Below are 25,169 nucleotides of genomic sequence, written 5' to 3'. Positions count from 1 at the left end.
CCCCAGGGCCGGGCTCTAGAGCCTTGAGAAGGGAATCTGTGCAGTGAGATAAATAAGCACTTCTGGCTGGGTAGTGCTCCCTGGAGCTGGGGCCCACAGGCAGCTACAGAGAACAGAGATGGAAAAGTAAGCTTTTTCTCTGTGCTCTAGCCCTGCAGTGTCTCTCCAGGCTCACCCTGCTTGCCGGCAAAGTCTAACAAAGTCCAACCCGGAGCGGCTGGTAACGCAGAGATGTGGTTTTCGGGGCCCCACCCCCAGCATCACAGAACAGGGTTTTTTTTTTAAGTATTTCTTTTTAGGGGCGCCTGGGGGATTTAAGCATCTGACTCTTGATTTCGGCTCAGCTCATGATCTTACGGGTCGTGGGTTTGAGCCCCACATGGAGCATGGAGCCTGCTTGGGATTCTCTCTCTCCCCTCTCTCTCTCTGCCCCTACCCCGCTCACACTCTATCTCTCTCAAAGTAAATAAATACACTTAAAAAATTTTAAGTATTTATTTTCAGTTGTGGTAAAATATAACATAAAAGTTGCCATTTTAACCATTTTTCAGGGTGCAGCTCTGTGACATCAAGTATATTCACAGTGTTATGGCCCCACCACCACCACCATCCAACCATAGAACTTTTCTCATCTTGCAAAACTGAAACCGTGGACCCTTTAAACAATAACTCCCCGCTGTCCCTTCCCTAAGCTCCTGGCAGCCAATCTTCTACTCCCTGCCTCTATGGATTGACTATGCAAGGTGCCTCATGCAAATGGGATCGTACAGTGTCCTTCTGTGACTGGCTCATTTCACTTAGCATCATGTCTTCAAGGTTCGCCCATGTTGTAGCACGTGCCAGAATCTCTTTCCTTTTCAAGGCTGATGGATATTCCATTTTAAGTACATACCACATTTTGTTTATCCTCTCAGCTGTGGGATAGAGAAGTCTTTTTTTTTATATTATCAAACACTGTATTGTATTAAAATCCCAGGTTAGTCTGACTATAAGCATTGTACATACAACACATCCCCCCCCCTTTGCCTCTGTATACAACAGCTTTACTTTTCCAAAGCCAGAAAAACAATATTCTAACAACATGCAAGTCGATTCTCAAAAATAAAAAGTCCTACCGATCATTGGACCATCGTAACACAAGGCCTTTCACATTTTCGCCTGCCTTATTTTTAAAGTCTTTCTTATAGGCAGATAGAACTTGTCAAAGTTATGACTCCAGCACCGCATACGACAGAGCGTTCTGTCACAGCCCAAACCTCATTGTCTGAGGTTCCAGGACTGTTGCTGCCAATGCCGAGTGCGCAAAATGCCCTTTTCTTATAGCGTTTCTCTTTGCTTCTTTGAACATCTGGGTTGTATTCTTCAGGATCGTTTGGGTTGCACGTGAGGGCAGCCCTACTCAAGTCAGCTTAAGCAGAAACAAATCAGGTGTGCGTGGTGGAGGATGTGGTGGTGGAATTTCCTGGTTGTGTCACTGGAAAGAATGGAAAAGTAACTCACACAATCAGGGACTAAAAAGAGCCAGCGCCCTTCCTCTCTGTCCATCTGTCCTGTGGCCCTTCCTCTACCCCCCCCCCCCCTTTCTTTTTCCTACTGAGGTCAAGTTTTCTTCACCTGGTAGGGAGAGCACATGGCCATTTGCAGCACTCCCCCGCCTTGCAACCGCAGTGGAAAGAACATCCAGATAGCGATCCCAGAGAAGGACTGTGATTGGCTCTGTTGAGTCACATGCCCTCCCGTTGGGCCAATCATGTTATTAGGGTGATTATGAATGATTATTGGCCAGGCCTGGCCATAGGCCCATCCCTGTGGCTGGAGTGGTGACTGGGCCTGTTGCTTTCAGAGGGAGGAATGTGAAGGCCCTCTGGGAAGACAGAAAACAACTATGGAGTCACTGTGGGGTAGGGGAGGGGGCACTAATTTTCGCCAGGGCAACACCAAACATCCTCTGTGTGGAGCTCTTCCTTTGTCTTGACAATCACCTTATGAGAAATGCCCAAGGGTAGGATTACTGCTTGCCAGAGGCCACGAATCCACTGGTGTTCACACCCGATATCTTATTTGTGTTTCACCAAAAACCCTGATGAGCCACTGAAAAGGAACCAATGACACGGAGAAGTTGAGTGATGGTTTCAAGGACGCATAGCGGATGAGGGCAGAGAGGAACCCAGAGCCCTGGCTCCCCGACTCCCATTCCAGTGCTCTCTTCCAGCAACATCACAGTCAAAAGCTTGGACAAGCAGGGGGAGAGTTCAAGCCTGGCCTCAGGCCTGGCCAGTTAGTCAAGGGAGGGAGCTTCGCCGGCTGTCTGCCCCTTGGAGGAGCTGGGCCAACGCCTTGGAGGAGATGGAGGGGCAGCCCCGGCTTTCAGAGCCCGCTCGAACTCTGATGGGGGACGTCCCTCTGCTGGACGTGGCATCGTCCCAGTGAGCACTCTTAGCACGCAGTTCCTCCAGGACCCTGTGAAGATGCCTCAGTGTGAGCAGCAGTCTCTGGTCCTGAACCTGCATCTCAGCCTAGGAGAGAGAATGAGGGTGAGGGGGCTGGGCAGTCCCCAGAAAGCCTGTTCCTGTCGCTGGCTCCCTGGACACAAACCCACAACCTCACAGGAGCCCTGTCCACCAAAGCCTCAGTTTCTTCATCTGCGAAGTGGAAGGCATTCGCTTCCCTTTCAAGGCTCTCAGGAGGACTGAATGCGTTTGCCCGTTCTCTAAAATACAACGTGCTCAACTACCAAGGTCTGTGAGAACCTTCATCATCATGGTTAAAAAAAAAAAATGTTTATTTATTTTTGAGAGAGAGAGCATGAGTGGGGGAGGAGCAGAGAGAGAGAGGGAGGCACAGAATCGGAAGCAGGCTCCAGGCTCTTAGCTGTCAGCCCAGAGCCCGACGCGGGGCTCGAACTCACCAGCTGTGAGATCATGACCTGAGCTGAAGTCGGACGCTCAACCGCTCAACCGACTGAGCCACCCAGGCGCCCCAAATGTTATTCTTATTCACAGCCCCACTCTATGCCTTAATCCTCACTGCAACAAACAAAGCAAAGCACTTTATAGGCATTAAAGTGAAAGCGACTTCGTGTTAAAACAGAGTATACCTTGCAAGCAGGCGGGAGGAGCCCTTTGAAACAGCGACTCTCAACATAAGGTCCAGGGAAAGCTTGGGTCCCCAAAAACCCTTTCAGGGGTCAGGGAGGTCAAAACTACTTTCACTACAATCCTAAGACATGATTTACCCTTTCCCTTTCATCTTCTTACGAACATAGAGTGGAGTTTTCCAGAAGGTACATGACACACGATATGGCATTTGATGGCATGCATAAGCGGTAAGAGAATCCAGCAAATTTCTATTGTAATGAGCATACTATTGGTTTTTTTTTTTTTTTTAGTTTTATTTACTTTGAGCGAGAGAGAGAGAGAGAGAGAGCATGAGTGGGAGAGAGGCAGAGAGACAGAGGATCCCAAGCAGGCTCCACACTCCCAGCGTGGAGCCCGAGGCGGGGGTTCGAACTCACGAACCCTGAGATCCTGACCTGAGCTGAAGTCGGTCGCCCAACCAACTGATCCACCCAGGTGCCCCTACGATCGTTTTTGTTTGTGTGTGTGTGTGTGTGCGTGCGTGCATGTGTGTGTGTGTGTGTTTAATGCATTAAGTAAACACTTGGCATTTCTCAGTTTGGGCTTCTCATTCTATCAACACTGGTCAGCGTAACTCACATGATAAGATGTTAAAACTTCACTTTTCTGACTGGGTAATTCTTACACACGATAACAAAATTGCAAAGCCACAAAGGGGCATGTGGTGCCCCTCCACATCCTCCCACCCCATGCTGCACTTCAGTCTGCTCCCCCAAAAGGCACCCCGGGGAATGGCGTCCCTACTGTCTGTCTGTCCGTCTGTCTGTCCCTCCAAGAGGTAATTATTAACATTACTTCTCCATTAGGGTAGTATTTTCTTGTCATGACAAATTACGTCACCAATGTGAATGGAAAGCCACCACAGGCGAGCAGCAGTGGTCCCAACAGAGTAGAGAGAAAACCACCTTCTGAGAACACGGGGGCTCCCCAGGGCCACCTCTTCCTTGATGTTGGGGAAAACCTGAAGTCTGTGTGTTTTTTTTTTTTTTTTTTAATTGTAGGGTTTTCCTGATACACGTTGTCATCCAATCCTTGGCACCAGCTTCAAGCACGGGCTCCTTAGAACGCAGTCAGGCACGCGGCGTGGCCACAGTGTTAGGGGAGGTGGGAGACTCCGTGCCTTTGGACTTGGCCGGAAACCCTGAGCAAACCGGCTTCAACAGGAGGCAGGGGTCCCACTCACCGGGTGAGGGGTCGTGGGGGCTGGAGCTCTGCACTGAAAGCTCTTTCCTGCCTCTGAAATGAATGCCCCTTAGTCATCCGACTGGTTTGCTTTGGCACAGTTCTCTCCCCTCTTTCATGTCCCACCAGGTGTTTGGGGCTTCCGTGATCCCCATCACGTAAGGGCCACAGGAGGCGGGAGGGCCCTGGACTTTGTCTATGGTAGTGAGTGTTACCATTCTGTTCCCTCTGCCACGCCAAGTCACTGTCCAGGGCTGATCCCTCCCTGCTGGTCAAGTGAAGCCTCTTGGCTGGGCTCCAGGGGTGTCGTTATGGAGTTATGCGACTCCCTGTGATAGAAGACAAAATCGGCTTGACGGGGCAATTTACAAGACCGGGATCGGCAGGTGGAGACTCAAGGCTCCCATCTCTTGGCATCATGTGGAGTGAGGTGCTTGGGCCTGGGAGGCTTCCCCCAGCCCTGCCTTGTTTTTCCTCTTTATGTGGTGAGAGAGAGGTACCTTAGCAGGTGGAAATCGGACTTTGGGTTCAGGCACCAAGCAGACTCAGCGTGGGTGCCCGGGGTTCAGGGGAGCGTAGGGAAGGCCCCTGCCCAGCCTCTGGATCCCTGGGGACTGTGAGAAGCTGCAGCTCCCACTGATGGAGTCCCCCCGCCCCCACCATGAGAAGCCCTACTGGGTCAGCCCCTCCCACTGGGGTGAGGACAGGGTTGGGTCCCAGCTGGCCTGTTACCTGGCAACCGAGAAGGTCATTTTTGGACAATCCCACCTGTCCCTCCCCTGACTAAAAAGCTGGGCTATTGGGATCCAAACCTTGGGTGCCTTCTGAGATTCCCTGAACCACTTCTTTCTCTCTCTTGGCCGGTGTCCTCATGAGCTCTGGGGCATCCCTCTGTTTTTGGACTTGGAGAAAACAGCACGAAGAGAGGCATACGGCCTGGCTTCCGGAGCAGCCAGCAAGGAACCAAGTAACATAATCCATGAATTCAGGAGGGGTAATGCCCAGGGGGTGGACCCTTACCCACAGGAAACAGGAGACAGGAGTGAGCTGGGCAAGTACAGTTTCTCCTCTGTCCCCCTCCCCCAGGGTGCAGATTCCCCTTTAATCCCTGCATCCTGCAGAGAACATTGCAGCCAGGAAAACCGGCTGCGGAGAGAGCACTGGGCCTCTTGAGGTTCCTTCCGAAGTGGTGGCCTGCTTGGTGACACAGTGCATCGCCTCACATGGCATCGCCCTTTGCCACCACCCCCTCTTTCCCTCGTTCTCACCTCTCTAGGCTGCGCCTCCAAATATATCGCTCGTATCCCAATCCTTGTGCAGGTTTCTTCTCTCTAGAGGGCCCGGGCTAGGACAGTGGGTGTGCCCAACCTCCCCCTACCCCCCACCCCCGGGGCGAGGCTTGTGATAGCCAAGCAGACACTAAGGGAATTACACCTGCCTCCTTACCAAACTATGACAGTAACCCCAGCAATGTCGGTTCTATTGCCATCCCATTTTTATGGTAAGGAAATTGAGGTTTACAGGGGTCAAGTCACTTGCTGGAGGCCACACAGCAGCAGAGCTGGGCGCGCTCCCAGGACTCGGTGTAATTCTAAGGCCAGTCTGGCCAGCACTGCACCCAGAGCCTCCTCCTATGTAGGCCACGACCTACTTATCCCAGCACCTGAGACGGCGATTGTGTGCTTCATGGCTGGTATCAGAGGGGAACCTGCGGGGCCTATCCCCTGGTTCCAGGCTCTGCCCCCCGACAAGGGGCCCTAGGAGGGGGGCCCAGGGAACCTAGGAAGACATGGGTGGAGTCGTCAGGTAAAAAGAAATGCGAGGTCTTACCAGCTCCTTTCTCAGCCACTCCAGGGTCTGCCCAAGACTTGGGGTTGGCTCTTCTGCTGTTTCCATCTCAGTGTCCTTGGAGGAGACCTTGCTACTGACCCGGTGATGGGCCCGAGGGGCCTTTGATTTGTACAGTCTCCTACCTGCTTCAAGCAGGGAGCAGGGTCCGCCTCAGTCACTGAGGATGGAGTTAATGAGAGCAGGAAGTGGCTTACGTTGGAAAATGTGGCTGTTTTTTTTTTTTTTTTAAAGGGCTTCAGTGCTCTGAACGGTATAAGGAGGGAAGGAAGGAGACCACTGGGGTATGGGCACCTCAGTGCCCAGTGGTTCCGGAATCCAAGGTCTGACGCCAAGAGGATCATAGTGACTGTAAAGCTTTAAATAATGACAATGATTACTATATGATTAATGATTAATTAATAATTATGAGACTAGGTGGCTCTTTCTGAAGGCTGGGTTTGCTCTGAGTGCTTTATATATATCTGATCCCATTTGGGGCAGATAGCGCATCCGTGTCCCTAATCCCCGCCCTCCGTCCTCACCTCTCCACAGAGTCTCGATAAAGGGACATCTTCACTTTCCAGGTCCCCTTGCTCCTGGGGTGTCCTTGCCCCCATTTCTAGAAAAGGAGATCAAAGCGGAAATTTGCTGTTAGACTTCTAAGAAAACTTATCTTCCCGATAAAAGGAAAAATGTCAATGAAGCTCCCCCTTGTACTCCTACTGTCTTCCCCTTCCTTCAGCCTGGAATGTGGATGTGATGCCTGGAGCTACGGGAATCGTCTTGCAACCTAAGACAGAGACCAAAAAAATCGTGGAGGCATTAGAAACCACTGAGCCACAGAATCACCAACAGCATCTGCCTATTATGTGAGATGATGAAACCTCCTTTTTAATTGGGCAAACACAGGCCAACAGATACACCATTTATTCTTCACAACATACTGTGAAGTGGGTATACTTTAGTTGTTTCTTTCAACAAACACGTATTGACATTACTACGTGCCAAGTTCTGCTCTCGGCTTTGGGGCTATGTCCCCGAATCAAATGTCCTGGAGGACATCATAATGGATGGAGAAAACAGTGATCACATTGATATTATGATGGAAATACACAGGATCTATGCCTACATAGAGTTTAAAATAACTTATTCTGTCCACATGAACGAGGTACCCCAAACTAAGAATTAACATGGCGGTCCCAGATAAAGAGCAGAGGGGACCAGCAAAACTCATTTCAGGGGGACTTGCCCTCAAGCCAGGTTGCACAATCTGTCCACAAAGCTTCCCTCCAGAGGACTTCAGAATTCAGAATTACAAGACGCACAAGGAAACCATCAACCATAAGTGAGAGTCAGCAGACGCCATCGACAGCAGGGTTAGGCCCCTCTTTTCCGAGCAACTTCAAAGGAAGACAACAACAAAGTATTTTGCAAGGAATTAAATTTGTACAAGAAAGAATAAAAACATAAGGTAAAAGCACCTTTTTTTAAAAAATTTTTTTTCAACGTTTATTTATTTTTGGGACAGAGAGAGATAGAGCATGAACGGGGGAGGGGCAGAGAGAGAGGGAGACACAGAATCAGAAACAGGCTCCAGGCTCTGAGCCATCAGCCCAGAGCCCGACGCGGGGCTCAAACTCACGGACCGCGAGATCGTGACCTGGCTGAAGTCGGACGCTTAACCGACTGCGCCACCCAGGCGCCCCAAAAGCACCTTTAAAAAGGCAGACTCGGGGCGCCTGGGTGGCTCAGTTGGTTAAGTGTCCGACTCTTGATTTTGGCTCAGGTCATGAGCCAAATGAATAAACATGAAAAATAAATAAACATTTTTTTTAAAAAGGCAGATTCAAAAAAGAACTAAATAGAATTTATAGAAGCAAAAATGAAAGCAAACGTGTATAAATGAAAGAAAAAAAGAGTGTACCTTTGGAGTAGTCCCAGAAGACAGAGCGAGGGTAGTGAGTACAGGACCTAGGGAGACAGCCTGGGACTCCGTGGGAGGAAACTTCTGCATAGAATTCTGCCAAGCTGGCATTCAGTGGAGTACCCAGGGCAGCCTGGATGCTGAGGGAAGGGGAGGAGCTCCACTGGCTTGGAGGCGGGACCTGGGGCTCCTTCCAAGCATGAGATGGACCAGACAGGAAAGGGTGGCCATTCAGGAAGCCAGGACACCTGGCTGGGGTATGTAACCCCAGCTCTTCCAAACTTTGCATGTGAACTTGGACCTCATCCTTTCCATCTTAGGTATAATGAGATTCAAAGTAGTTACTAAATTGAGTTGTAAGAAATGTCACATTTCTTGTGCCCTGGGGTTTACAGCCTGAGATGCATTCTGCCACATGCAGAACAGACTTTGGGTGCAATTTCTCCTGGTTCCGTGGTCACTCTTTAGAACCAGAGAGGGTCCAAGAAACTCTCGTCTGCCACGTTGGCCAGAAACAATTTCTTCCAGGCTGTGTGTCACATGACCCTGTAGTGCCCCCAGCCGGAGGCAGCCATCTACAGATGGGACAGGACGGGGTGGTTTGTGGGTCATGGTGTGAAAGGAGCTGAGGCCGGTGTGGTGACCAAATGACCCAATCAGATCTTCTCTCTGAGAAGGTGAATTTGCAAAGATGGACAATCCAAAACTGAATTGTGTAACAAAGCTCTCCAAAACTCCATCCCTTCAAACAGCAGTCATTTATTTTCGCTCTTCAGTCTGTGGGTCGACTGGGATGGTCTGCGGATCTGCAGCCCCGAGCCCGCTTTGTGGAATCACTGGGTTACTGGGCCATGTTTTCCTCTTGGCAATGGCAAAGGGTAAGAGGGCAGGTGGAACCATACAAAGCCTCTTAAAGCCTAGACTCGGGACTGCCACCGTTTTCTTTGCCACGTGCCACTGGACAAAGGGAATCACCTGGCCAAGCTCAAGGTTAAGACGCAGGGATGTGCACTCCACCTGCAAAGAGATCCTGGCAAGCATGTGGAGTTAGGGAGGAGTGGAGAAGAGGGAGCGCCAATTCTAGACCAGGAAGGAAGTTAGTTCAGGAGGGGGGCCCTGGACCTTGGGGGGGCCCAGAGGGAAGGTGGCAAGCAGAAACCAGGAAGTGGCAGGATCTGGAGGCAGAAAGAATTGCTGTGGCAGTGGCAGGAGACGCGGAAAGAACCAGAGAGACGGTGATTTCGGAATGACGGTTGAAGGATAATCTAGGACCACCAACATTTATTGACCTTCTGCTCTAGACCAGGCATCACGCTAAGCCCTTGACATACAGAACTCCATTTCATCCTCAAAATCTTATGGCCGCAGTTCCCAAACCATGTGCCAAGGCACCCCAAGGGACTGCAGAATACTCACGGAGGCACTGCGAAATATTTTTAAACTTTGAGGGAGATACAAAAACCTCTAGTGACTACTGTACAAGCTACTATTAAGGTGTTTGAACCTAAATGTTTAACAAACAGCCCTTAGGTCTTTCTTTGAGGCTGGCACACTGTGAAGAAAACACTGAGCTTTGGGGCGCCTGTGTGGCTCAGTCGGTTAAGCGTCTGACTTCGGCTCTGGTCACGATCTCGCGGTTCGTGAGTTCAAACCCCACATCGGGCTCTGGGACCCCAGCTGGGGGCCTGGAGCCTGCTTCAGATTCTGTGTCTCCCTCTGTCTGCCCCTCCCCTGTTCACGTTCTCTCTCTCTCTCTCAAGAATAAACAAACATTAAAAAATTTTTTTAAAAATTACTGAGATGCTAAGGGTGCTGTGAACTTCTGCCTATAAGGTCGGTACCATTGTTCTCTGCACTTCATAGTTGGTCATAGATAGATCCTATTATCAACCTCTTTTACCGATGAGGAAACTGAGGCTCAAAGTGGCATGGATTTTTCTAGGATCAACCAAGCAGGTGAACAACAGGGCTGGAACCAGAACCTGTCCTCCCTGACCTGCATGGGAGGATCTTGCTTGATGTTACAAAGTAGTGGGGTGGGGGTGGGGGGTCGTGCAGGGGCTCAAGCCAGGCCACATTCTGTCCCCCTGGGCAGGCCCGGTGGCTTCTCCGCCCGACACAGTAGTGGTGTTGCTAGGAGCTCTTGGCACTTAGAATCTCACGCTTCGTCCTTGGCCTTTAGCACTGATGCCTCATCACCCTGGAAAGCCATTTCTCGTGGTTAACTCGTTTTGATGCATTTTCATTGATTTTTAATCCCACTCTCAAGATGCTGGCTCATAGCACATTTTACTTCACAGACGCAGCAAGGCTTGGCACACAGGGATAAGTCTGGTGGAGCCGGGAGGCCCGGAAAGGGAGAAGCTTAAATCCCGGAGGGGGGGGGGGAAGGTCCTCACCAAATAAAAAAGCCAGAATGGCCATCCATTCATCATCCATGGGCAGCTAATAACATGGCTTCCATGTGCCAAACCCTCCACTGGGTGCCGTGGGTATATAGTGGTGAGCAAGAAAGACCACGCATGTGACCTCTGGGGCTTATAAGGTCTATTAGCAATCAGATGGTTCGAAAATTGTTCTTTATACTACAAGAATGGCATAGATATAGATGTAGATATAGATATAGATATAAATTAGGTATATAGATATAGAGGATATAGACATAGATATAGATACAGATATAGATACAGATATAGATATAGATATAGATATAGATATAGATATAGATATAGATAGACATTGAATTAATGAATGAATTTGCAGACGAAGAAACTGCTCCACTGGAAATGTGAATTGCCCATGCAAGTCAGCAACTATGGTAAAGCAGGGTGTCCCTCAATATCCCTTCTTCCACTCACACATGGCAAAACACTACATTCCCAGACTCCCTTGCAGGTGTAAATGCGGCCACGTGACTCAATCCTGGCAGATGGGACAGGAATGGAACCGATGGGTGCAGTCTCTGGGCTGTGCCCTTAAGAAGAAGGCGGAGGAAGGTTCCTGCCCCCTCCCCTTGTCCTCCTTCTGCGGAATGGACGTAGTGAGTAGTCGGAAGGGCTGGAGCAGCCATCTTGGACCACAAGGTAGGAGATGGCAGAGCGACAAGATAGAAGGAAGCTGGGTCTCTTGTGATTGGTGAAGCCACCAGCCAGCCTTGACTGCCAAGTGCACTTTATTTATTTATTTTTATTTTTTTTTCCAAAGTTTATTTATTTTTTTGGGGACAGAGAGAGACAGAGCATGAACGGGGGAGGGGCAGAGAGAGAGGGAGACACAGAATCAGAAACAGGCTCCAGGCTCCGAGCCATCAGCCCAGAGCCTGACGCGGGGCTCGAACTCACGGACCGCGAGATCGTCACCTGGCTGAAGTCGGACGCTTAACCGACTGCGCCACCCAGGCGCCCCACTGCCAAGTGCACTTTAACATGAGAGAGAAATCAGGTCATGATTGTTTCGGGTCTCTTTAGTACAGGAGTTAAGCCAGTGTCCCATAAATACAGCAGCAGAAGCCGGGCCCTTGATTTCCCCTCCGTCACGTCCTTTCCACAATCTCCTCCCACCTATGTGTTTTATTTTCTCACACACGTTTTCTTGGCCATGACCTGATCTGCTCCTCTGTGAAGTTCGCAAGCACGTGCGAACATGCCAAACCCAGGGAGCACAAGAATGGAGTACAGCTGGCTTGGGGGGCCCGACACCCCCTCTCCTTCTGTGGCCGCGTGTCCCCTTCCAGCAGGGCCCCACTTGGGCCCAGACAAACAAGACCGGTAATCCATCACTTGTCTGCTGCCTGCGCCCTGTATCTCTGCATTCGTAGGTCCCGGAGCCCGGGCCCGGCACCCCGCGTCCTGTAGCAAATGCTCCCCGAGCCGTGTCCATATCCTCTCAACACCCACCTTCTCCGTATGTGTCCAGCCCTCCTACCGCAAAGCACGCCTGACCCTCTGCTTCCGAAACGTGCTTGACCTATGCGGAGGACCTGTACGGACCAGAGCACGGGAACGCCCTCCGCAACGACGAGCCGAGGTCAGTGGGTAGAGACCTCCCTTCCCTCGGCGCTCGGGAATCCAGCTGGACTGAGCCTCAGCTGCCCACAGCGATCACAGGCTCGTCGATGCACCTGCAGTGTGTTAGAAGCCTTCCCTTCTCTCTCACTTTCCCATTCCATCTGCTGCGCCCCCTGGGACCACCTCCCGAATAAGCCCCTTGCCCTCAAAGTCTTGCCTCAGGTCTGCTTCTCAGGGAACTGAGCCCACAATACATCCTATCCTCGGGTGCCCTGTACACATGGGTCCCGTGCATCTCTTTCTGAGCACACCTGTGCTGCCCTTGAGTGTCCTATGCGTGGTATACTAGTCCCTGGTACACAAGTGCCCCGTATACGTGTGCCTTACACACACCCGTCCCATGTCCAGGCATCACAGTCCTACATCCCTACCTCCTAGGTCAGGGGAGTGTGGCCCCTGCCCCCAACGAGGTGGTGGAGACTCGAGTGAAGCAGAATGAGACAGGGGGAAGAAGGCCCCCTTGACCCCAGCGGGCCTTGGGGGCGACTCGGATGCAAGTTGCCTGGTTCTTCCGAGCCCCGGTTCCCTCTCCTGGTGAATAAGCTCCAGCTCTAAGCTGTCCTGGGACCAGGGAAGATGACCCAGCACGGGGACTGGTGGCACGCAGGAGGTGCTCCCTCAAGGCCCCCCCTCCTTTCTTCCTGGCCCCACCTTCTCCCGAGGGGTGCTTTAAATGCAGCTAACCCAGTGCCTCCAGCGCCCGGAGCCTGTGCTGCCCTGGGGAGAAGGACCGTGGATGAGAGAAGACGAGGTCCCTGTCCTCACGGAGCTGCCAGGTGGAGAGGCTCGTTTTTGCAGAGCCTGGGGATAGGACTCTCCATTCCCCTTCTTTTTTTCTCTCCAGAGCAGGGAGAAATCACAGCACCCAGGTTTTTCACTCCCCAAGGCCGGGAGCTCCAGACTGACCAGGTGGAGAGGAAGGAAAAGAGGGCCAAGGTGGCTGAAGAGGTAGGGATGTGTGTGTGTGTGTGTGTGTGTGTGTGTGTGCGCGCGCGCACGCGCTCTCTCTCCAGGGCCTGATGCATACACGGCCACCACCTCATTTCCTCCGGTCCCTGAACCGTGTCCCATTACCGTGATATCAGAGCCACTCCCTAAAAGCATCAGAGCTCCAGGAAAACCAGGTGAGCCAGGATGGTACCAGAGGGTATATATAAAACGAGTGAGCCAACCCAAACACCAGAACTCAGCAAGATGCCCAGAGACGGACGAAAGTGAGTGTGGTAGGGCACAGTAGGATGTGGCTGGAACTTGAGGTCTATCTGAGGTCCCCAAATCAATCTGGAAGTCAGTGGTTCTGGTTGTACTTCTGCTAACCCTCAGTGTGGCCATAGGACAACCTTTTTTCTCTTTGGCCACTCATGTATTTTCTTTCTTTTTTTTTTTTTAATTTTTTTAAATGTTCATTTTTGAGAGACAGAGTGTTAGCGGGGGGGGGGTGGCGTGGGGAGGGGGGCAGAGAGACAGGGAGACACAGAATCCGAAGCAGGCTCCAGGCTCCCAGTGGTCAGCACAGAGCCCGACGCGGGGCTTGAACTCACGAACTGCGAGATCATGACCTGAACCGAAGTCGGACGCCCAACCGACTGAGCCACCCAGGCGCCCCCACTCATGTACTTTCTTCTCAATTTTTGCCTACTACCTCTACATTGATTTACTTATACTGTATATGTCTTTAAACTGACCATATTAGAGAGGAATGGTTCCTCTGACAGAAAATCCCAACTAATACTGTTTCCATAAGATAGGGGTTTATTTCTCTCACAAATAAAAGTTTGGGAAACGATTCCATGATCATCTGGGATCCAGATTTCTTTAATTTTGTTGCTTCTCCATCCTAATGTGCTTCCACCTCATGGTGCAAGGTGGCTGCACAAGCTCCAACTATCAGGTCTGCATCCCAGCAGCAGGAACAACAAAAGAAGAGAAGGAGGGCATATCCACTTGCTTTGAGAACACTTAATACATGGAGTGCCTGTGTGGCTCAGTCAGTTAAGGGTCTGACTCTTGATTTTGGCTCAGGTTGTGAGATCAAGGCTGGCATCAGGCTCTGTTCTGGGTGTGGAGCCTGCTTAAGATTCTCTCCCTTTCTCTCTCTCTCTCTCTCTCTCTCTCTTCCTCTCTCTCTCTCTGCCTCTCCCCCTCGACCCCTCCCCCACTCACACATGTGCGTGCTCTCTCTCTCTCAACCCCTGCCCACCCCCCACAATACATTTTGCCCACACACTACCTCCTCTGATAGTCTAATGGCTTAGTGTCCATTTGGTCACATCTAACTGCAAGGGAGGCTGGGAAATGGAATCCTTCTTCAAAGGGCACTGTGCCAGGTAGTAATCAAGGGTCCTATCCCAGTGGGAGAAAGGGAGAGTAAATATTAGAGGAAACCAGCAGACTATGTTGCCCCAACTTTTATAGAGACTCATATTTTCTTCTGTTTCACTCTAAGCTATATTATCCACAATATCTCTGGTTTCATGAACTAGTTATATATTTTCTAAAACACATTAAAATAAATACCTAGCCACACACACACACACACACACACACATGCACACACACACACACAGATATCTGTGTATAGATATAGATATACTCTAGAGGTGCGAGACAGTTACCATCCCCGGTGATCTGTGCCTGTTGGTATTCATACCCTTATGTACACCCCTCCCCTCGACTCTGGACTAGACTGTCACCTGCACTAAAAGCAACAGAATACAGCAGAAGTGACAGTGTGCCTGTTTCAAACCTCAGCTTTAAGAAGCTCCAACAGCTTCTTCTTTCGTACCCAGGGGAGAGTTGGGGGCCATTATCAAATCTCTGACCACCTTGAGACCGCCATTGTGTGAGGAAGCCCAAGCTAATTATCTAGTGACCACGTGGAAGAGAACAGAACAATCCAGCTGACAGCTGACAGTGAGAACCAAGTCCCACATACGTGGTGATGTCTGAGTGTTTCCGGCCACCTCCCAGCTGTCTGGACCACTCCAGCTGACACAGAATTGAGCTGTCCCTACTGAGCCCAGCCCAAAACTGAGCAAATAGATGGTGGTTTTCTTTTAAGCTGTTAAGTTTTGGGATGGTTTGTTACGCAGCAATACATAACTAAAACACATTTATCTATAGAACACCTAAAATCATGTTATGCATCATTGCTCTTTTGGAAAATTCTGGATTAAGTGATGCTCTAATGTTCTAGAAGAGCGCACACTCTCTCTCAGACTCAGATATCACCAGATAGATGCACAAACAGGAAATTGATCGGAGATTGTGGCATGCCAACACGACCACAATAATCTCCCAAAGGGTCTCTGTTTCTCTCTTGTCCCACCTGGGAGTAGCTGAAGAGAGAATGTTTTTAAAATGCAGATCTGATCACAGCACTCTCCTGCTTACCACTCACGGCAGTGTGCAGAAGGGGTCTCCTCAGGTCTGACTACACACTCAGATTCCACAGATGACCACGAGCCACACTTGACGTTGACCTACTCTGAAGGATACAGGACAGGAACCTTAGCTTGCTAGCGAGGCACTCGAAGAATGCTAGCACCAGGCACTTCTGTCAGTGGGGGCCTCATGGGAGCCAACACCTTTGCACCTGCCGGATGATACGAGTCACCGTCCTCAGGAAGCCCAAAGTACGATTTGCCACCAAGTAGTTATCATTCCTTTCAGTCCAGATGTAGTTTACCAATCTCTCTTCCTGTTTTAATTTAAATTATTATTTAAACAATTTTTTTAACGTTTAGTTTATTTTTCAGACAGAGAGACAGAGCATGAGCGGGGGAGGGGCAGAGAGAGAGGGAGACACAGAATCCGAAGCAGGCTCCAGGCTCGGAGCTGTCAGCACACAGCCCGACGCGGGGCTCGAACTCACAGATGGTGAGCTGAAGTCAGACGCTCAACCGACTGAGCCACCCAGGAGCCCCTTAAATTATTTTTTTAGAACAATTTTAGATTTATAGAAAAACTGGGAAGGTAGTATAGAGAGTTCCCATATATCTGGCGCCCAGTTTCCCCTACTATTAACGTCTCACATTAGTACAGGACGCTGGTTACAATGAATGAACCAATACATTATTAGTAGCTAATGTCCATACTTACTCAGAGTTCCTTAGTATTCATCAGTGTCCTTTTTCTGGCCAGGATACCACACGACATGTCTCTTTAGGCTCCTCTTGGCTGTGACAGTTCCTCAGGCTTTCCTTGTTTTGGATGACCTTGACAGTCCTGAGAAGTGGTCAGGCATTCTGCAGAATGTGCCTCAACTGGGATTTGTCTGATGATTATCTCATAAGTAGACTGGGGTTGTGGGTCTGGGGGGGGGGAAGAACACTGAGGTAAAGTGCCATTCCCATGACATCGCTTCAAGGGTACATGCTATCAACACAACTGGCTGATGTTGACCTTGATCACGCGGCTGAGGTAGTCAGTTGGTCATGCTTCTCCCCTGTAAAGTTACCCCCTCTTCCCACCGTACTCCCTGAAAAGTCACTATGCTCAGCTTACACTTAACTGGGGAGTTATGTTCCCCCTCCTTGGGGATGAAGTATCTATACATTTGGAATTCTGTGTGGGAGATGGATCTCTTCTCCCCTCCCCCTTTTTGTTTTCGTTGGTCATACTTCGGGTTTATAATCTAGTACTGCCTTATTTTATTTGTTCAAAATTGTCCAGCTTTTGAAAGCTCTTTCAGCTGCTCCCTATATCCTTTGACACACCCCATCAATGCGTGTGTGTGTGTTTATGTATTGCGTGTTTTTTGTATTGAAGGACTTCCTTACTTCCTGGCACTCTAACGCACCCCATGCTCATCTTATGTATGTCTTGTTCCAGTCCCAGAATCAGCTGTCTCTCCCTGGTTCCTTATGTTGGTGAACGGTATTGGAGACCAAATCTGGGGACCACATGTGCTTACTGCTGTGCGCTATCACTGTCCAGGCACCTGTTTACCTACCTGGGTGCATACACATATTTATAAGCATTTCTACATGTAATCTTCTGCATCTAAGTTAAGCTAAACAGGAATTCCTCCTGATAGCTCCAATTCTAATCAATTACCCTATGGATCGTTCCAGCCTCTTCCTCAGGGGTCATTTTTATCATAGCGATGTTGCCTAGTAACATAGTGGACATATGTTTATCTGTTTCCAAGGAAACAGAGCTAGATAGTTAACCAAAGGTCAAATTCTCCTGCAAAAGAGGAAAAGGTTTTGTTAACCCTTTACTCACACGGATCAGTGGCTCTCACTGCTTGGAGGGTGAGAACAAGCTTTTTGGCCCGCGAGTGAGCGAGCGAGCGAGCGAGCGGGCGCTGCAGTGACCTGGCTTGCTGACGGTCCGGAGTAGATAAATGCTATGGAGAAAAATTCAGAGTTAAGGAGTAAAGGGAGCTGGGGCACTGCTAGTTTTTTAAATGTTTATTTATTTTATTTTTATTAAAAAAAATTTTTTTTAATGTTTGTTTATTTTTGAGACAGAGAGAGACAGAGCATGAACGGAGAAGGGGCAGAGAGCGAGGGAGACACAGAATCCGAAGCAGGCTCCGGGCTCCGAGCCGTCAGCACAGAGCCCGACGCGGGGCTCGAACTCACAGTCCGTGAGATCAGGACCTGAGCCGAAGTCGGATGCTTAACCGACTGAGCCACCCAGGCGCCCCTATTTATGTCTTTTAGAGAGAGTGGGGAGAGGGGGAGAGGTGGGGTGGGAGGGGGAATCCCAAGCAGCCTCCACACTCAGCATGGAGCCCAATGCGGGGCTCGATCCCACGACCCAGACCCTGGGATCGTGACCTAGGCTGAAATCAAGAGTCGGACGCTCAACCGACTGAGCCACCCAGGCGTCCCGGCACTGCTAGTTTCAAAAGGATGGTCTGGGCAGGTGTCTCTGAGAAGGTGACATCTGACCAAAGACTTGAAAGACGTGGGGGAGTGAGCTTTGGGGATGTCAGGCAGCACAGTGTCCCGAGGAAGAAGGAATGGTAAAGGCAAAGGCTCTGAGGCAGGACTGTGCATGACCGCGGGAGGGGACCACGGGTGCTTTATAGGGAGGTCTTTATGGGGAGGTCTGACACCACAGCTGGCTTCCCCTCAAAGTCCTGAATGAGAGGCCAGGCCTGTGAGGTCAGGGAGACACTGAACCTTCTTCATTCCTGAGGTCCCACCCAGGTCTCCACCACACCAGCCTCAAAGGCCCAGGCACCCAGCTTCCAGGGCAGCCTCTGCAGTCCTTGCTGGCTATGGACCACACAGGCCTTTGGAGCAGGACAGGTCAGGCTCTCCCACGAGGTGGCTGTGGCGCCAGGACAGGGTAACCTATCTGCCGGTCCTTCTAGGTGGCGGCCCCCAGCTGATCTTCTGGAAGCTCCTACAGCCTGCATTTTTATCCTGCATTTTTAGGATCCCACCCACAGGTAAACGCTGAGGCTCACAGAGGTGAGAGGTCCTAGCTGAGGACAGGCAAGTGAGCTGGCCTCAGTCTTCCTGGGGACCCATGATCTTCAGACGGAACTCGGGTCTTGTCCCCAGCCTCCAGGAACCGAGAGTGTCACTTTCACTTTTGTGCTCTGGGCACCTCACTCGATCCCACTTGAACCCGATTCCCCTTTAATCTGGGCCCTGTAAAGGAAAGAAACACTGACAGCCTCACCCGTGTTTCATCCACACACACTGTGCTGAGCTCTGGGGGAATCGGGGAATCAGACAGGGGCCCCGACCTCCAGGAGTGGCCAGTCTGATGAGGGAGGCTGGCACGGAGAGGAAATAACTCTTTTTTTTTTTTTTTAATATTATTTTTGAGAGAGACAGAGCACAAGTGGGGGAAAGGCAGAGAGAGAGGGAGACACAGAATCCGAAGCAGCCTCCAGGCTCGGAGCTGTCAGCACAGAGCCCGACGCGGGGCTCGAACTCACAAACCGCGAGATCATGACCTGAGCCGAAGCCGGACGCTTAACCAACTGAGTCATCCAGGAGGGAATAACTCCTACGAGATCAGGCAAAGCGCCAGTCCAGCTGGAGGGTCCCGAGGTAGGCTTCCCAGGGGAGGAGGCACTACAGCTGGGCTTTGGAGGGTGACGGTGTGTGTGGCCCTTGGTAATTCCCCAAGAGAACACCTACCTTGGATTGTGCACCCCGCTGTCCCACAGAGAAAGAACAGGGAAAGGGGAGGGGGGAGGTTCGTCGGAAGCTTCCTTTCAGCCTTCAGGTGGCGCCCTTGAGCCACGGAGCCGCACGCGCCTGGGAAGACTGTCCCGACCTGAGGACCCAGGAGAGGACCCGGGTCCCACCTGGGGGCTGTGCGTGTGGGAGGGGGGCGAGGGCGGAGGGAGCGAAGGGGCTCTGATCGGTAGGGGCTCCCCGGCGTGGGCGGGGGCGGGGGGGGAGAGGCAGGCGGCGGGGGAGGGGTCTCCCCCAGCACCCACCCCCGCGCCCCGCCCCTGCACCCGTCCCCGAGGGCTCCAAGCTTCGATTCCCCGAGCCCGGGCGCCGGCGGAACACATAAGCCCTCCGGGGACAGGGAGGGGGCTGGAGCCTGATCCCCCGTCGGCCCGACACCCAGCCTGCTACCCGCCTCCCGGTCCCTCCCCGCGCTAACTCTCCGGGCGCCCGCGCCGGCCGCGGGCGGAGCTGGATCGGCGGCTCTCCGAGCTCCCCGGCCCCCGCCCCTGCCCCTCCCTCCCCGGAGCCTCCAGCGGCCGCCGCCGTAGAGCCCCGCGCGGCGCGAGCAGGTACGTGCTCCTCGGCAGCGGCTCCGGGCCGGGCCGGGCCGGGGAGGGGGCGGGAGCCGGGGAGGGCGAGGCGGTGGCAGCCGGGCCCGCGCCCGCCTGGGCTGCGCCGCAGCGGAGACACCGGCGGGCGGGCGCCGGGGCGGGGAGGCGGGCGGGCGCGCGGGGAGGACGCGCCCCTGCCCTGGCCCGCCGGCCGCCGGTGCCCGCGCCTCCCGCGTGCGGAGCCGGGGAGGGAGGCCCCGGCGCAGGTACGCACGCGGCCGGGGGACGGCGCGGGGGAGGCCGAGGGCCCCGGGCGCGGAGGGCCGGCCAGGGAGAGCTAGCCTGACCTCGCGGCCCGGCCGAAGGACACGCGGCGAGGGGGACCCGGGCGCACGCCGGTCGGCGCGGAGCCCGGCCTCCCCGGGCCGCCGGGCCGCCCTGCTACCGGCGCCGCCCGGCCCGGTCCGGCCTGGCCCGGCCCGGCCCGGCCCGGCCCGGCCGCGTTTGTGGTCAAGGGCAGGAGCAGGGGGTGTGAGCTTCGGGCAGGCGGGCGCGCGGTGCGGCGGGCAGCCTGGGTGCTGGGGCTTTCTGCGTGGAACTTTGGGTATAACGGCGTGGACCTGCGTGTGCGTATGTGCGCGTCCCGAGGCTTTGTGTACAACTCGTGCGTGTGTGTATCGATTGGGTTTTGTGAAGCTTTACCCACGGCCGCTGTGCGTCTGTCTCCCCGAGCGTTGGTGCGCGCCGGTGGGTGGGGTGCCGGCCCCCGGGCGGGTCTTGGGGGGAGCCGTCCTGGGGGTACTTAACTGTGTGTGCGTAACCAGCTCTACCCCTTCCTGGGGTGTGAGTACCAGTGTGGTCTGCGGGATCTGTGGGTCACCCTGCGTGGCTTCCCACGTCTGTGGGTGCTGCCCGTGGAAAAGGTCCCTGGGGTTGTGGATGTGGCGCTGGGGTGCGTCTTTCAGATCCTGTTGGACTGCAGAGAAAATTGGAAGGTAACTGGTACCGTTGGGGGAGCCGTGAACACTGTGGCCCCGCATCTTTGCCAGTTTGTTTCTGCTTGTGTTTGGGGTGACTGGGCGTGCCCTTGTATAACTACTGGTGGGTATCTCTGAATCCGTGTGTGGGAGACGTCACACACCTGGGTGACAGGACGCCTCCTTTTTCTCTGCCCTTGTCCCGACGCTGGTGTCCTCTAAGAAAAAGTTTTGGGTTCCTGCTGGGTGAAAGAAAGCCCTGCTCCCAGAATTTGGGTGCCCTGAGTTTCCTTGGGCTATGGAAGCATCGGCATGCTGGTCTGGGAGGGGAGTTCTTGGGCCACTCCAGGAGCTGAGTTCTGTGTAAGGTGTTAAAGATCTGGGTGGGGGGGGGGGTGTTGGGGCGGGGAAGGGACACATCTGGACACCCACTGGGCAGGAGGGGTCACCGCCAGTCCCTGTTCCCGGTGGCAGTCAGGAAAATGGTTTTGGTGCCAAGAGTACAAAAGCCAGCTAGCACGCCACACCTCTTCTGTCCGTTTACTGGAAAGTGGGAGCAGTCTGGGCAGAGCCTGGCTCTGAGTAGGTACCCTGCTACCCCGGGTTGGGGTTGGGGGAGGGATTGTCTGCCTGGGCAGGTTGCTGCCCCATTCCTGAGGGCTGGCTGTGTTCCAAGCCAGGGGGGCTGGGCGGGACCCAGGCGGGATTCAGACACATCCCTGCCCTCAAGCTGCTCACCGTGGCCTTAAACACTGGGGCAGAGTAGAGTCTACGAGTGGGGGCTGGAAGAGCCAGGGACGCAGGGCGGAACGGTGCCACCGGGACAGGAGAGTTGGGGTTCCCAGGTTTGTAGGTGATCATAATTCTTAGGGAAGCGGTGTTCAACCTCTGGCCCTCACATACCTGCCAGGGGATCGTGGCTGTGGTTTGCAAAACGGAGACAGTAATTTCTGCTCACGGGGCTGGTGCAGGTTGCAGGAGACACTCCTGAGTGAAGTGCCTGCTTTGGGGCGTGTAGGTGCTCAGTAAAGGTTTATTAAATTGGAACTCAGGAGAGAGGGACGCGGTGGTAGGAATGGGTTGTAAGCGGAAACTGGCTTTGTACTCAGATGAAAGGCCCTGTGTGTGCCAAGAGGAGGGATCTACTGCAAAGTCCACGATGGAAGGAAGATCAGAAAGATCGAAAAACGTGCCTTCCTGCACTGAGGCTCTTTTTCATTCATTCATTCACTCTATTCACTTCATTTGCTCATATTCTCTCTCTCTCTCTCTCTCACACACACACACACACACACACACACACACACACGGAACCACAGAGCACTGGAGAATAAACTCAGGCATGGAAATGCAGAGAAACATCTAGAATCGTGTGTATACGTGTGTGTAGACGCACCAGGGCGTGTGAGCCACCCTATACCGCGGGGTCTCCATACAGCGTGGAGACCCGGGTCTGTGTGCCTGGGGCCCTGGGTGTCCGTGTGTGCACGGAACAGAGTAGTTCCGCTGTGGGATCAGGAGTTCTGTCTGCTGCGTGGGGAAGGGGGCTGAGGTAGGACCTGGAGGGGGACAGGCTCTGGACCTGCCCGAGAGGATGCGTCATCCACTCCGGCTAAGTGTGGCTGTCGGGGAACGAGGGCCTGGGGGGGCCAGATTCTTCCCTTATTGCAAGAGAAGCCGGGAACCCAAAGTTTAAAATGTAAAATCTTGGGGCGCCTGGGTGGCTCGGTGGGTTAAGCGTCCGACTTCAGCTCAGGTCATGATCTCATGGTCCGTGAGTTCGAGCCCCGCGTCGGGCTCTGTGCTGACAGCTCAGAGCCTGGAGCCTGTTTCAGATTCTGTGTCTCCCTCTCTCTGTGACCCTCCCCCATTCATGCTCTGTCTCTCTCTGTCTCAAAAATAAATAAACGTTAAAAAAAATAAATAAATAAAATGTAAAATCTTTTGCTTTTTCTATACTGGCAACTACTTCAAAAACAAATGAACAGACCAGAAACAAGAAAAAAGCAAAACCTCTATGAGCCAAAAATGGTCCGAGAGCTGGTCCCAGCTGGCCTCTGAGGCACCCTCTCTAGAATGCCCTCATCCCCTCTCACTGCCGGGGGATTTTCCACTCACTCTCTGAGGTCTGGCTCAAATGCCACCAAGCCTTAGAAGCTTCTCTGACTTTCTCCTCTTTGTCTGTGCATCATCTTCCTCCTCTCCACCCCTCCTCCCTGCCCCCGGCCATTCTCATTTCACGACAGCCGTGTCCCTTAGTTGAACTGGCTGGGGCCTTGCATTATTTTGCGAAATCCTCACCTCGACCTCGGAGGGAGGCGTTTTGCTTATTCCCATTTAACAGATGAGAACATTGAGTCTGAAGAGGTCGCATCGCTTGCCCGAGTTCAAGGGGCGAAGCTGGGATTTGAGCCTGATCGCCACCATCTGAATGATAGTGATAGCTTGCTGCTCATACTTACTGTTCTGAGAAGTTTACAGGGATTATCTCAAGCCCTACATCAGTCCCATTGAGTAGGGAGTAGAGGTATATTACCACTTACTAGGGAAACTGAGGCCCAGAGAGGGTAAGTAAATTGCCCAAAGCCACCTGCCAGCCAGTGGGGGACAAGGTCCCGGGCTGGACTGGATGGCACCACTCGGTCACTGTCTAAGACCCCACCCCCATCTGTCTGGCAGGCTCCCCCAGGGACTGTGCCTGGACCGCCCTCACATTGCTCGTGGCGCCAGCAGGCTCTTGGTCGAGGTCTGCTAAATTCAACTGACTTTTTCTTTTCTCTTCCAGCTGCCAAGGGGCCAAGGGATGAGCGGGGGCCCTCCTTCCCAATGGCATCTCCCCCCAGCCTGGAACTGAAGACACTGCACAATGGCCCCCAGATCCCAAGGAGACCAGCCCCTCTGGGCCCGGTGGGCCCACCCAGGGAGGGTGTGGAGAATGCCTGCTTTTCCTCAGAGGAGCGTGAGACCCATTTCCAGAACCCTGGGGACACCAGACTGGGCAGCTCCCCCAGCCCCCCTGGGGGCGTCCCCTCACGACCCCGATCCCAGCGGGACGATCTATCCCTGCGTTCAGAAGAGGGGCCAGGCCTGGAGCCCGTGAGCCGCCCGGTGGATTATGGCTTTGTTTCTGCTCTGGTTTTTCTGGTGAGTGGGATCCTCCTGGTGGTGACTGCATACGCCATCCCCCGTGAGGCCCGCGTCAACCCTGACACGGTGACAGCGCGGGAGATGGAACGACTCGAGATGTACTATGCCCGCCTGGGCTCCCACCTGGACAAGTGCATCATCGCGGGCCTGGGGCTGCTCACAGTGGGTGGCATCCTCTTGTCAGTGCTGCTGATGGTCTCCCTGTGCAAGGGCGAGCTGTACCGCCGGCCCACCTTCGTCCCTGGCAGGGGCTCCAGGAAGACCTATGGCTCCATTAACCTGCGCATGAGACAGCTCAATGGGGACGGGGGCCAGGCTCTGGTGGAGAACGAAGTTGTCCAGGTCTCAGAGACCAGCCACACCCTCCAGGGGTCTTAAGTAAGAGCTCACCCTGTCTGGCTGCTTCAGCTTCAGGGCTACAAGGCCCCCGAGAGCCTGGGGTTGCAGACTGAGCTCCACGGAGGGTCCTGCGGAAGCAGTCTTGGGTGCTGTGGGGGGGAGTCTGGGGCCGGGCCCAGGCTGCACATGTGAGAGCAGCCCCCCCCCCCCCGCCCGATGTGTTTGCAGCTTGAGGTTTTGCATAAGGTTTGTTTGGAGGATAGCTTCTGCTGCTAAAAATACAAAAGTTTGGAAACCGCTGCCCTGGGAGGATGAGGTTTCTTGGCATTTCCAAGGATCGAGAGCCCTTTGAAAGGCTGTCCATCCTGTTTCTCATGCCTTGGGGAATTCCTGGAGCTCTGCTGTCCTCATCAGCCAAGTGCGGGTGCTGGGCGACCTCGGAGGGACCCCCCCCCCCCTTTCAGCCCTGACCATCTGTTGGGAGCTGGCTTCCCGAGGAGAGGAGAAATCAACACCGAGGCGACCATCCCCTCTCCAGGCCTCAGTCCCCCTGACTGTGAATTGAGAGGGTTGGGCTGCATGATCCCTGGGGCCCCTCCAGTTCTGCCCTCGGAATGGGAGCCCAGTAGATACAGGAAAGGAGGGTGTCTGGCTGCTGCTCACCAATCTCCGCCATTTTCTGGCCCGGCTTGGGTGGCCACCGCTGTCCGACATCTAGCCGCTCGCGTGGTCCCGAATCCCCTAGTTAGGCTGGGTTGAAGTCCAAAGTTTGCTACAGCCCGATTTTGGTCTGGGGATCGAATTACCTGCAGCGACCAGATCGTTGCACACATTTTACAAAGTCCAGCGCACGCCTGGACA

The 25,169-nt window shown here is 53.2% G+C and overlaps 2 protein-coding genes across 3 annotated transcripts; one reads left to right on the top strand and one right to left on the bottom strand.

Moving 5' to 3' along the window:
* Nucleotides 1-539: 539 nt before the first annotated feature.
* Nucleotides 540-24,191, bottom strand: CA3H20orf202 (chromosome A3 C20orf202 homolog). The gene is made up of 7 exons (XM_047854361.1): nt 24,093-24,191; nt 17,370-17,493; nt 16,242-16,453; nt 15,534-15,840; nt 6,692-6,768; nt 6,150-6,224; nt 540-2,516 (listed from the first exon to the last, which is right to left on the bottom strand). Exons 5-7 carry the CDS (start codon nt 6,764-6,766, stop codon nt 2,283-2,285), a joined length of 384 nt encoding a protein of 127 aa, XP_047710317.1. The 5' UTR covers nt 6,767-6,768; nt 15,534-15,840; nt 16,242-16,453; nt 17,370-17,493; nt 24,093-24,191; the 3' UTR covers nt 540-2,282.
* Nucleotides 19,044-24,347, top strand: TMEM74B (transmembrane protein 74B). Of its 2 annotated transcripts, none has more exons than XM_047854360.1 (2): nt 19,044-19,162; nt 23,608-24,347. In XM_047854360.1, the coding sequence occupies exon 2, from the start codon at nt 23,649-23,651 to the stop codon at nt 24,345-24,347; it is 699 nt and encodes a 232-aa protein (XP_047710316.1). In that variant the 5' UTR covers nt 19,044-19,162; nt 23,608-23,648. The 2 variants fall into 2 exon arrangements, with proteins under 2 accessions (XP_047710316.1, XP_047710315.1); XM_047854359.1 differs by lacking the exon at nt 19,044-19,162 and adding an exon at nt 20,002-20,111.
* The last annotated feature ends 822 nt before the right edge of the window (nt 24,348-25,169 follow it).

This window comes from Prionailurus viverrinus, chromosome A3 (genome assembly GCF_022837055.1).
Source record: "Prionailurus viverrinus isolate Anna chromosome A3, UM_Priviv_1.0, whole genome shotgun sequence".
In the NCBI taxonomy this organism is placed as follows: domain Eukaryota; kingdom Metazoa; phylum Chordata; class Mammalia; order Carnivora; family Felidae; genus Prionailurus; species Prionailurus viverrinus.
Note: the sequence above shows the minus strand (reverse complement) of the source record. Positions and strands in the feature narration are given on the sequence as shown.

Coding starts and splice junctions, on each gene's coding strand:
- CA3H20orf202 (XM_047854361.1), bottom strand. CDS start 6,766: ATGGGGGCAAGGACACCCCAGGAGCAAGGGGACCTGGAAAGTGAAGAT. Junction 6,225..6,691: donor TATCGAGACTCTGTGGAGAG/GTGAGGACGGAG, acceptor GTCTCCTCCAAG/GACACTGAGATGGAAACAGC. Junction 2,517..6,149: donor AGTGGCTGAGAAAGGAGCTG/GTAAGACCTCGC, acceptor TCTCTCTCCTAG/GCTGAGATGCAGGTTCAGGA.
- TMEM74B (XM_047854360.1), top strand. CDS start 23,649: ATGGCATCTCCCCCCAGCCTGGAACTGAAGACACTGCACAATGGCCCC.